General features: G+C 56.0%; 3 protein-coding genes and 1 long non-coding RNA gene across 12 annotated transcripts in view; 2 read left to right on the forward strand and 2 right to left on the reverse strand.

Annotated features, from left to right (window-relative positions):
* The window catches only part of SLC66A2 (solute carrier family 66 member 2), a 47,654-nt gene extending 37,370 nt beyond the window's left edge, over positions 1 to 10,284 (forward strand). For both annotated transcript variants that reach the window (XM_050768222.1, XM_050768223.1), the window contains one exon: positions 9,863 to 10,284. In XM_050768222.1, the coding sequence (XP_050624179.1) occupies positions 9,863 to 10,070 (208 nt within the window). In that variant the 3' untranslated portion in view covers positions 10,071 to 10,284. The remainder of the gene's footprint in view (positions 1 to 9,862) is intronic.
* Positions 1 to 12,247, reverse strand: part of RBFA (ribosome binding factor A) — a 252,019-nt gene that overhangs the window by 130,702 nt on the left and 109,070 nt on the right. The window lies entirely within an intron of this gene.
* HSBP1L1 (heat shock factor binding protein 1 like 1) overlaps positions 1 to 12,247 on the reverse strand; it is a 414,139-nt gene that overhangs the window by 63,579 nt on the left and 338,313 nt on the right. The gene's annotated exons all lie outside the window — the stretch shown is intronic.
* Positions 3,731 to 7,652, forward strand: LOC126941527 (uncharacterized). Of its 4 annotated transcripts, none has more exons than XR_007721339.1 (4): positions 3,731 to 3,750; positions 3,849 to 3,912; positions 3,945 to 4,116; positions 4,395 to 7,652. It is a non-coding gene; the product is annotated as an uncharacterized LOC126941527 (long non-coding RNA). The 4 variants fall into 4 exon arrangements; XR_007721340.1 differs by having other exon boundaries at positions 3,945 to 4,040; positions 4,291 to 7,652; XR_007721341.1 differs by having other exon boundaries at positions 3,945 to 4,008; positions 4,291 to 7,652.

The following is a 12,247-nucleotide window of genomic DNA, read 5'->3' on the forward strand; positions in this document are numbered from 1 at the left end:
CTGAGGCTCAGGCCGCCCCCGCAGGGAGAGGATTTGAACTCTGTCAGTCCTCACTCCTTGGGGCTGCCCCTGTCCATCCAGGACATGGGCTGGATCCAGAAGCCGAGCTCTTCCCCAAACTCTAGAGCAGGCTGTGTGGGTCCTCAGCCCCTGGGTGTGTGGCTTGTCTCCCCGGGGGCCACGTCTTCATGACACTCAGACCCCCGTCACCGTGCCTTTCCTTATCCCTCTGATGCAGAGCAGGCCCCGGCGGTTCGGAGTGGAGTGACTGCTGCACAGGACACCTGGGTTAACATGAAGTGAGCTGGGTGCATGCAGGCTGGCCCATGTGACAGGAGGGTTCAGCGGAGGCTCTGGAACATTACAAAGTGTGACCCGCCTGAGATGTGACTCACATCACAGTATACTTATGGGGCCACGAAGCCAGCATCACGGTCTAATTCCAGAACATTTTCCACACCACAGGAAGCAACTCCGCGGTCACTGGCAGTCATTACCACTGCCCCAGCCTCTGCTGCCCCTCCTCTGCTTCCCATCTCTGTGGGCTTGCCTTTCCAGACGCGTCACATCAGTGGTGCCCGGCAACGCGTGGCCTGGCGCTACGTGGCCTGGCGCTATGTGGCCTGGCAATACGTGGCCTGGTGATATGTGGCCTTGCGCTTGGCTTCTTTCCCTGCACTTTGTGTTCTCGGGGTTCGTCCATGCTGCAGAAGGGGTCAGTGTTTCTTTCCTTTTTGTGGTTGAAAAAATGTTCCTTCCATAGATTTGCCACATTTGCTCTTCCGTTCTTCAGCTGAGGGACGTTTGATGGTTTAATGTTTAGGCTGTTAACGTGCGATGGACACTCGTGAACGAGTTTTTATGTGGACGTAGTTTTCCTTTCTCACGGATGTAGGTGTGGGGGTGGAATCCCCGGTGGGGTGTGACCCTGTTTAATAATTTGCGGAGCTGTTTTCCGTCCCTTCCCTGCTTCCGTCCCCTGCCCGCTCCAGTACCCTGCCCGCTCCTGGTCCCCTCCCTGCTCCTGTCCCCCTCCCTGCTCCTGGTCCCCTCCCTGCTCCTGGTCCCCTCCCTGCTCCTGGTCCCCTCCCTGCTCCTGTCCCCCTCCCTGCTCCTGTCCCCCTCCCTGCTCCTGTCCCCTTCCCTGCTCCTGGTCCCCTCCCTGCTCCTGTCCCCCTCCCTGCTCCTGTCCCCCTCCCTGCTCCTGTCCCCCTCCCTGCTCCGGTCCCCTCCCTGCTCCCAGCCCCTCCCTGCTCCGGTCCCCTCCCTGCTCCCGGCCCCTCCCTGCTCCGGTCCCCTCCCTGCTCCCGGCCCCTCCCTGCTCCGGGCCCCTCCCTGCTCCGGGCCCCTCCCTGCTCCCGGCCCCTCCCTGCTCCCTGCCCCTCCCTGCTCCCGGCCCCTCCCTGCTCCCGGCCCCTCCCTGCTCCGGGCCCCTCCCTGCTCCCGGCCCCTCCCTGCTCCCTGCCCCTCCCTGCTCCCGGCCCCTCCCTGCTCCCGGCCCCTCCCTGCTCCCGGCCCCTCCCTGCTCCGGTCCCCTCCCTGCTCCCGGCCCCTCCCTGCTCCCGGCCCCTCCCTGCTCCGGTCCCCTCCCTGCTCCCGGCCCCTCCCTGCTCCGGTCCCCTCCCTGCTCCCGGCCCCTCCCTGCTCCGGTCCCCTCCCTGCTCCGGGCCCCTCCCTGCTCCGGTCCCCTCCCTGCTGCCATCCCCTCCCTGCTCCGGTCCCCTCCCTGCTCCCGGCCCCTCCCTGCTGCCGGCCCCTCCCTGCTGCCGGCCCCTCCCTGCTCCGGTCCCCTCCCTGCTCCCGTCCCCTCCCTGCTCCCGGCCCCTCCCTGCTCCTGGCCCCTCCCCTGCCCTCTAAATGACGTAGCTAGGGGGGTGGGGGTGGCTGGGATTCCAGTCCCCGTGCCACAGTGGTGGAGCCATCTTCTCTGACGGATTGTCCCAGCAGCTGGAATGTCCCCGCAGCCAGCAGAACCCAGCCCAGCGATGGCTGTGTCTGCAGCTGCCATGCTGTGGGGTGCACCTGTGCATCAGGGCCCCGGGGATGCTAACAGTGAGGGCGCTGGGCGGTGACCCGGGGACAGGGACAGGTGGTCCTGGGATCAGGCTTCAGCTGCACGTCCTCCGGCCCCCATCTGACCAGGCCTGTGTCCCGGCTGGAACTCTGGAGCCCAGCATCTGCTTCCATCTTTGTTGGTGTGTGCAGGCCTGAGCTCTGCCACTGTGGAACCCTCACTGGGGGTGGCCAGCCACCTGCCTGGCTCCCTGGGGTTCTGTGTGTTGCAGGCGTCAGCAGGGAAGGGGATGGAAAGGAGGTGTCCAGGCCCCCACTGGCCCCTCGGGGCTCACCAGCCCCCTCATAGGGTGGGCTCCGAATGGGCCTGGGCTCTGCCTGTGGTTGGGGCCTCAGGAGGGGACCCGACCCCCGATTTCCCTCCAGACAGCAAAGCAGCCCAGGCTGTTCCAGGCTCTGCTCCTCCTCCCTGGGCACCAGGCTCAGGCATCACCTTCCCACTTGCACCCCCCCAAGGCCATGGTGCGGGTGCTGCTGCCTCCCAGCCCTTCCCCAGCCACGCCTGGCAGCCGGGGGCTTGCAGACCACAGGGCTTTACCTGATGTTACGATGGGCGCTAAAAGCTCTCTCTCTAGATTTGAGTTGCTTTGACTCTTTCACTGCAGATAGTCTGAAAGTTGTTCACAGTTAACCTGTGTGGCCGCTCTGTGAGGAGGGACGTTGTCTGTCAAAGCAGCGAAAGCAAACGTGCCCTGGCCTCCTCCGTCTACACTGGCACACGCGCAGCCACATGGGAAACCTTGGGCAAAACAGACACGGTTGGCAGATTCTCCAGGGTACCTTGTTTGTCTCTTTGACACCTGTCTTTGGTCCTTTATGTAGGACTTGTGTGGTGCGTATGGTCTCTTTTAGAATAAGAGAATGTTAAATTACAGCTTAAACGTGCCTTAAATTATAGCTTAGTTCATTCATATGTGATGCCAAAAAAATGCTCAAATTTAGAAGAGAATGAACTAGAAAAAGTCTTGTGGTGAGATGGTGGGGAAGGTTGGGGACTCCGTGGTGAGGTTGTGGGGAAGGTTGGGGACTCTGTGGTGAGGTTGTGGGGAAGGTTGGGGACTCCGTGGTGAGGTTGTGGGGAAGGCTGGGGGGGGGACTGTGGTGAGATGGTGGGGAAGGTTGGAGACTCTGTGGTGAGGTTGTGGGGAAGGTTGGGGACTCTGTGGTGAGGTGGTGGGGAAGGTTGGAGACTGGTGAGGTTGTGGGGAAGGTTGGGGACTCCGTGGTGAGGTTGTGGGGAAGGTTGGGGGGGGGACTGTGGTGAGGTTGTGGGGAAGGTTGGGGACTCCGTGGTGAGGTTGTGGGGAAGGCTGGGGGGGGGACTGTGGTGAGGTTGTGGGGAAGGTTGGGGACTCCGTGGTGAGGTTGTGGGGAAGGCTGGGGGGGGGACTGTGGTGAGGTTGTGGGGAAGGTTGGAGACTGGTGAGGTTGTGGGGAAGGCTGGGGACTCTGTGGTGAGGTTGTGGGGAAGGTTGGAGACTCTGTGGTGAGGTGGTGGGGAAGGTTGGGGACTCCGTGGTGAGGTTGTGGGGAAGGTTGGGGACTGTGGTGAGGTTGTGGGGAAGGTTGGAGACTCTGTGGTGAGATGGTGGGGAAGGTTGGAGACTCTGTGGTGAGGTTGTGGGGAAGGTTGGAGACTGGTGAGGTTGTAGGGAAGGCTGGGGACTCCGTGGTGAGGTTGTGGGGAAGGCTGGGGACTCTGTGGTACTCTGATGGGGAAGGCTTGGGGGGGACTGTGGTGAGATGGTGGGGAAGGTTGGGGACTCTGTGGTGAGGTTGTGGGGAAGGTTGGGGACTCCGTGGTGAGGTTGTGGGGAAGGCTGGGGACTCCGTGGTGAGGTTGTGGGGAAGGTTGGGGACTCTGTGGTGAGGTTGTGGGGAAGGCTGGGGACTCCGTGGTGAGGTTGTGGGGAAGGTTGGGGACTCCGTGGTGAGGTTGTGGGGAAGGTTGGGGACTCCGTGGTGAGGTTGTGGGGAAGGTTGGGGACTCTGTGGTGAGGTTGTGGGGAAGGCTGGGGACTCTGTGGTGAGGTTGTGGGGAAGGTTGGGGACTCCGTGGTGAGGTTGTGGGGAAGGTTGGGGACTCTGGTGACGTTGTGGGGAAGGTTGGGGACTCTGTGGTGAGGTGGTGGGGAAGGCTAGGGACTCCGTGGTGAGGTTGTGGGGAAGGTTGGGGACTCTGGTGACATTGTGGGGAAGGTTGGGGACTCTGGTGAGGTTGTGGGGAAGGTTGGGGACTCTGGTGACGTTGTGGGGAAGGTTGGGGACTCTGTGGTGAGGTTGTGGGGAAGGTTGGGGACTCTGGTGACATTGTGGGGAAGGTTGGGGACTCTGTGGTACTCTGATGGGGAAGGTTGGGTACACCATGGTGAAGAAGAATGGGGATGCTGTGGTGAAGTTTCTGGACTCACCCTTGAACTACACATGCATAGATCTGGACCTAAACTACGTCCCAGCAGCTTTGAGAACTCAGTGTCATTGTGGACAGTCGACCTCTCAAGTCCCAGTCTTGTCTCTGAGTGTTGCACATGAAGGACAGATCTAAAGAGCAAAAGGAAGGTTCTGAAGTGGAATTAAATTGAACTGCAGTCCACCAAAAACAAGTCAGACCTCGCACCCTGAATCTAACCACCTGAAGTGCCTGGTAGGAAAAGCAACACTGTTGATAGGACCACGGAAGACTCACATCTCACTGCATAATGTTCAGAATGTCCAAGATAAAAACCGAAGTTATGTATGAAGAGTCAGAGTTTCTCAGCTCTCAATGGAAATGACAGTCAATAGGAACCAGCTCAGGCCGACAGTCACTGTTGTAACTGTGCTCTGACGGAAAAGAGAAACGTTCTTGGAATGCGTGGGAAGACCGAACATCTCCGCAGAGAAATAGAGGTTTAAAGAAAACCAAATACATAATTTTAAATTGAAAAATATAGTAATCTAAATAATGTATTATATGGCACAACTGTAGAATGCAGATGAGAGGAAATAGTGAACTTGAAGACAAACCAATAAAAAATGTCCATTCTGAACAGGAAGCAATTAAAAAACAGTAACAAAAACATGAAGAGAGTCAGGGGCAAATTCCAAAAGGTCTAATATTCTGTCATCTGAGCCTGGAAGAGAAGAGAGAGAGTGTGGCACAGAGGAAAATAACTGAAGAAATAAGGGCTGAAAACACTCAAAATTTGGTGAAAGACAAACATAGATGTAAGAAGTTCAGTGAATCCCAAACGTATCACATCACAATCAAACTGGTAAGAATCAAAGTCAAATAAAAAAATGTCAAAAGCAGTCAGAGGAAAAGGATCCAAATTACTCTGGTTTCTCACCAGAAACAAGGGAGGTCAGAAGGAAGTGCTCATTTTTCAGATGCTGCGAGAAAAGAACGTTTGACCCAGAATTCTCTATTCAGCAAAAAAAAAAAAAAAAAAAAAAAAAAAAAAAAAAAAATCCTTTAGGAATCAAGGCAAAATAAAGACCTTCTCAAATGAAAGGAAGCGAACCGAAGTCGTGGCAGCCGTGCTCCTCGACAGGAAATACTAAAGCCAGTTCTTCTGCTGGAAGAGAAGTGGACCAGAGAGCAACTTGGGACCCCAGGAATGAAGGAAAAACCAACAGAAATGGCCAATATCTGGGTAAATATAGATATTTTTCTTAAGTTATTTGAAAAGTGAAAGTTAGCAAAAAAAAAAATAACTGGTGGGGTTTTAGTTGTAGTGACAACTACAGTATAAAAGAGGGAGACCGTAGTGAACTTGGTGGCAAGACTTCCGTGTTCCACTTAAGGTACTAAAATACTGATCTTAAGGAGACTCAGACAAGTTACATATATTATAGTCCCTACAATAGGCTTTTTCAACTGCAGCACTATTGATACTTTGAACTGGAGAATCCCTTATTGTAGGGGACTATCCTGGTACTTCAGGATGTTTAACAGCACCTATGGCCTCTACACACTAGATACCAGCAGTGTTCCTCCAGCTGGGGCTGTGACAACTAAAAATGTCTCCAGAAATTGCCAGATGTTTCCTTGGGCAGGGGTGTGAGGATGGGGTCATAATCACTCCCATTTGGGAACCAATGCTCTAGAGCACTAAAAGAACTATACAGGCTGGGCACGGTGGCTCACGTCTGTAATCCTAGCACTTGGGGAGGCCAAGGCAGGTGGATTGGCTGAGCTCAGTTCAAGACCAGCCTGGGCAACACGGTGAAACCCATCTCTACTAAAATACAAACATTAGCCGGGCGTGGTGGCAAGCGCCTGTAGTCCCAGCTACTTGGGAGACTGAGGCAGAAGAACTGCTTGAACCTGGGAGGCAGAGGTTGCAGTGAGCTGAGATCACGCCACTGCACTCCAGCCTGGGCAACAGAGCGAGACTCCATCTCAAAAGGAAAAAAAAAAAAAATATATATATATATATACACACACACACACACACACACACACACGAGATACAGTGAAAAATCAGATACATTAAAATGGGATGTTTTTAAAATTTCAAATAATCTAAAAGAAGGCAGGAATAAAACAGTAGGGACAAGCTGAGAACAAAAAAAAAATTAAAATGGTCGACCTAAATTCAAACATGTCAGTAATAACATTCATTGTAAATGGCCTAACCATACCAATTAAAGGACAGCAATGTTCAAATTGATTTAAAAGGAAACCCAAGACTCAGCTACCTACTGTTTACAGCAGGCTCACTTTAATTACATCCATGGCTGATGCCGGGGTGCAGGGATATACTGAGCAGGAGGCCATGCAGTGAGATTAAAAATAAGAGGATGGAGAAAGATATACTATGCATATATGAATCAAAGAAAGCTTGGAGTCACTGTATTAATACCAGGCAAAGTAAAACATTTGCCTTGAATAAAAAGGGACATTGCATCATGATAGACCGGTGAATTCACCAAGAGGAGAAAACAGTTCTGAGTGCGTATGCACAGAACCCCAGAGCCTGGAAGTCCGTAAGGCCAGAACTGATAGAAATGGAAAGACAAATCTCCGGTTACACTTAGGGACTCCAGCTCTCCTCAGTAACAGATAGAAAAAGCAGACAAAGTTAGCAAGGATATAGAAAACCTGGGCACCATCAACAACCAAGTGAATGTACGATTCTTTTCAGATCCCATTAGGTATTCACCAAAACAGACCATATCCTGGGTCATGAGAATTTTTTAAAAGAACTGAAATTGTCCAGAGTATTTTCTACGAATATAGAATTCAGCTAGAAATGAATAGCAGAAACAGATCTTAAGTCTCCAAAGATTTAGAAACTCAACAACACACCTTTAAACAATCTGTTAAAGATGTCTCAAAGCAAACTATGGAAAATATTTTGAACTGAAAAACACACCATATCAAAATCTGTGGGATGCAACTAGAGCAATGCTTAGAGTTAAATTTGTAGTATTAAATACTGATTTTAGAAAAGGCAAGTTCTCAAATCATCAATCTAAGCTTAAGAAACTAGAAAATGAAATGCAAAGTAAACCCAAACAAGCAGAAGGAAGGAAATAACGGAGCTAACACCAAGCAACAAAAATGAAAACAAAACTGCAGCAAATATGAAAAACCAAGCCTAAAGCTGGTTCTTCAGAACAAATCATTAACTGAGAAACCGGTAGCCAGAGTGACAAGCAAGCACAGATCCCCAGTATTTGGTATGAAGAGGATATTCTGTAGGCCCCACAGGCATCAGAAGAGTACAGTGAACAACCTCATGCCCATACATTTGAAAATCTGGATAAAATGGACCAATTCCTTTAACCCAAGAAGAAATAACTTGAATATCTATTAAATAATCCATATCTGTGAAGGAAATTTCAGATGCATAATCTAAAATCTGAAAAGGCTCTTTTTCAAGGGAAGCCAGAAATTGTGTGTCTGTGTGTGTGGGGTGTGTGTGTACACAGTTATCAACTGATTAAAAACAAAGTGTTGAAACTCAAGTGTGAGCCGATGCTGCACGCCAAATAAAGCCACGGGCTTTGTGTGGGAAGCAGCCCGTCCCTGAAGCAGGCATGGCCACCTTTGTGGCTCTCAGGCCTTGAGTCTTGTTCACAAGCACATCCTGGGAAATCTCAGCCGTGTGTGAAGGTCAGGCGAGCGCGCTGTTTCCCATCCCGGTGTGAGGGGTCAACTGGAAGCTGTGTGGGGCGACGGTGGGGTCACCGCGCGATTCCCGGGCGCCTGCTGTGTGCATGGCTGGTGCGGGAAAGGTGGGTGCCTTTGCACTGGGGCTGTGGTCCCAGACCCGGAGCCCCACCCCAGGTCAGCTGTACAGCCCTGCCCACGCCTAAAGGGGGATTCCAAAGCCTGGGCTGACTGCTGGGGTGTGTGGGAGGCCGAGGTGCCCACACCACCTTCCCCCAGTGCTACCCAGGCGCCACCCTGTCTTTTTGTCTGTGGAAGACTGGATTTTGTGGAGCCTGAGCTGCATCCAGGGGAAGACACATCCCAGAGAATAAAAACTGGGAGGAAAATGCACCCTGGGGGTTGGGGGAAACCCTTGTAATTTAGCTAAACCGACCCAAGTGGAAACAGTCCCAAATCCTCCTGGTTTTTCCCAGTGGGTGTAATGATAAAGCCAGATTTATGCTCTGAGGCCAACAAGATGCTCCAGAGCCAAGCACTGTGGGCTTAGGAGAGAGAAGTGGGTGCAGATGCCAGCTGTCTCCTGTGGGTTCCTAGCTCCAGCCCTGACCCACACACCTGGCCACGGCTGTGCCCAAAGACTCTCGCGCAGGGCGGCTGTGCCACCCAGGCCACTTCAGGGCAGGCGCCCACGCTGGCTTGTGAGCAGGATGGAGGCCCCGGGGTGGGGGACGGCTGTGTCCTGTCCTTTCTGTCCAGGCAGTGCTCCCCGCCCACGCTCTGCCTCTGGCTTCAGGAGCTGCGGAAGGGTCAGTGACTACTGATTTAAACATTTCACGTGGGAAAACACAGCAGCACTCATGTTCACTGCTAGGCAAGCCGGGGCATGAACACGGCGGTGGGGGAAGTGTGTTTGGACTAGGATGGTGGGTGGCGGCTGCTCCCTGTTCACTCCAGGAAGGGAAGGTTTGAGCCAATCACCAGGGAGGGAGGCCTGGCCGGCAGAGACCAAGGAGCAGCTGCTCCGCTCCACTGTGTGCCTGGAGGCCCCTATCTGCGTCCTCAGCACCCTCCCAGGCCTGCCCCCTCCCAGAATCGCCACCACCCACCAGAGGCCCTGACCTCGAGTGCTCGCCCTGCCGTCCCCTGTAGCCTCCGGCTGGTCTCGCTGATAAGAGGCCCTGACCACCTCAGCTGCCCACCCCTGCCATCCCCTGTAACCTCAAGGTGGTCTTGCTGTCAGAAGCCCTGACTTCCTCGGCTGCCCACCCCTGCCGTCCCCTGTAACCTCAAGGTGGTCTTGCTGTCAGAAGCCCTGACCTCCTCGGCCCGCTGTAACCTGAGCTGGTCTCGCTGTTCTTGGGCATGCAGGGCTTGAGTCGAAGCCCCCAGAGCCCCAGCCAGGCGGCAGGCCTGAGGTCACAGAGAAGTCAAGGGCCGGGTTGTGTGGGACAGGCAGGGTCAGCGCGTGTCCTTTGGCCCCCTGGGGGGTCCCTGACTCCTTGGGGTAAGGCAGTGCTCCCCACCCAGGCAGGCCCCAACCTCCCAGGGTATCCCCCTGACCCCCTGGGGTGTTCTTGATCCCTGGGTCACCCCGTGGACTGCCTGGGTGTCCCCTCGACCACCTGGGTGCCCCCTGAGCCCCAGGTCACCGTCCTCCCCACCGACCGCCCGCTTGTGTCTCCACAGCATCAAGATGGTGCTCATGTGGACCAGTGGCGACGCCTTCAAGACGGCCTACTTCCTGCTGAAGGGCGCACCTCTGCAGTTCTCCGTGTGCGGCCTGCTGCAGGTGCTGGTGGACCTGGCCATCCTGGGGCAGGCCTACGCCTTTGCCCGTCACCCCCAGAAGCCGGCGCTGCACGCTGTGCACCCTGCTGGCACCAAGGCCCTCTGAGAGTGGGGAGGACAAGGATATGGGCCAGCCAGCCACGGGCACTGGTGGGTGCTGTGGCCGCCGCAGGTGCGGGGAAGACGGGGTCCGGGTGTTGGGGTCTCCAGCCTCTGTGGGGTCTCTCCGGGTGGGCGGTGGGGGTGGGACAGCCAGGGTGGATCTGAGCCCGAGGGTTTCGGATGTTTTTAGGGTGATATAAAAAGCAAGTGTTTTTCCCGTTTCCTCTTACAAAACACCATCTGAGCCCGAGGTACACACGGGGCGGCGGAAGGTGACCTGCAGGAACCTGCTCCAGGTGGACCCGTGGGGTGACCTCAGGAGACCCTGCAAGTCCTGTGAGCAGAGCTGTCAACCCCGCGACACCCTGGCCAGACCCTGCTTGGACTGGGGCGGCCTCTGCTGCCTGGGGTCTGGCACTACGGAGGGCAGGGCTTTCTCTGCCTGGTACACGTGGAAAGGGGCTGTGTGGACGCAGGGTTACCGTGCTCCTGGTGGAAAGCAGCTGTGTGGACGCAGAGTCCCCGTGCTCCTGGTGGAAAGCGGCTGTGTGGACGCAGGGTCTCCGTGCTCCTGGTGGAAAGCGGCTGTGTGGACGCAGGGTCTCCGTGCTCCTGGTGGAAAGCGGCTGTGTGGACGCAGGGTCCCCGTGCTCCTGGTGGAAAGGGGCTGTGTGGACGCAGGGTCTCCGTGCTCCTGGTGGAAAGCGGCTGTGTGGACGCAGGGTCCCCGTGCTCCTGGTGGAAAGCGGCTGTGTGGACGCAGGGTCCCCGTGCTCCTGGTGGAAAGCGGCTGTGTGGACGCAGGGTCCCCGTGCTCCTGGTGGAAAGCGGCTGTGTGGACGCAGGGTCCCCGTGCTCCTGGTGGAAAGCGGCTGTGTGGACGCAGGGTCTCCGTGCTCCTGGTGGAAAGCGGCTGTGTGGACGCAGAGTCCCCGTGCTCCTGGTGGAAAGCGGCTGTGTGGACGCAGGGTCCCCGTGCTCCTGGTGGAAAGGGGCTGTGTGGACGCAGGGTCTCCGTGCTCCTGGTTTCTGGCAGTTGGTGTCTCCTGGGCCTCGAGAGCGGCTGCCAGGCCCGGACGCCTCGTGGCTACGCTGTGTCCAGCCCTGCTGAGCATCACCAGGGGTAGCTCACGCTGCTTTTGTCAGAGCCTCTGGTCCTCCTGGAGTCCTTGGGGATGTGGCAGATGCCAGCAACCATCAGACAACGTGGAGGCCCTCATGGGTGAAGGCTGCGGGGGCCGTGCCGAGGCTGTGCACACGCAGTCCGCACGCCACCCTTGGGCTCCACTGGCAGAGAGCCCCTTCCTTCTGGACGCCGACTGCACCTCCGGATACAGCGTTGATGTCCATTTTCCAGGAGGGAGGCGGCCTCGGGTCCAGGGAGTGGAGGGGCTGCCCCTGCCACGCAGGTCCTGGCCGATGGTCCCTCACCCTAAAGCCGCCCTGGGCTTTTGGCCTGAAGCAAATTCCTGAGTGGGAGTGCCGGGGCCTGCCCCCTTGTGCTGGCTCCACAGTTCTGCTACGGTGGGAGCTGCCAGTCTGACCCTTGTCACCCCATGCTCTGCCCCCACCCCGTTTTCAGTTTAGCACAAGGTCACACGGTGTCAGCAGCCCTGCACTGCAGCCGGTCCCCAGTCCTCAGAGTTCTGGATGCTTCTGTGCGGCTCCAACAGGCATCGTCTTCCCTTCCGCGGGCGGAGGGGCCCCTTCCCGCAGGCGTCTGAGCTCTCCGCCGGGGCCATGGCTGTGGCCGTGGGAAGGTGTTCCACGCTGCCGCCCCCTGAGTCTTCCTCGGAAACACTCTTGAATGTCTGAGTGAGGGTCCTGTTTAGCTCTTTGGCCTGTGAGATGCTTTGAAAATTTTTATTTTTTTAAGATGAAGCAAGATGTCTGTAGCGGTAATTGCCTCACATTAAAATGTCACCGATTGCAGGCACGGTGACTGCTGAATGTATCCCGTGTGGTGACTTGGAATCAATAAACCATTTGTGGATCCCGTGTGGTATGAGTGGGACCCGGGCAGAGGGAAGGATCTGGCTGTGGTCCTGGCCTCTGCCCAGACACACCCTTTAGCCTGGGCCACCTTAGAAGGCTCCCGTGTGACCCGGGTTCCTCCAGGGCCCCCAAATGGCAGCCCAGCCCCCTCAACCTGTCACTACCCTTTGCCTGTGGGCCAGTGGC

The sequence above is a fragment of the Macaca thibetana genome, chromosome 18 (assembly GCF_024542745.1).
Source record: "Macaca thibetana thibetana isolate TM-01 chromosome 18, ASM2454274v1, whole genome shotgun sequence".
Lineage (NCBI taxonomy): Eukaryota > Metazoa > Chordata > Mammalia > Primates > Cercopithecidae > Macaca > Macaca thibetana.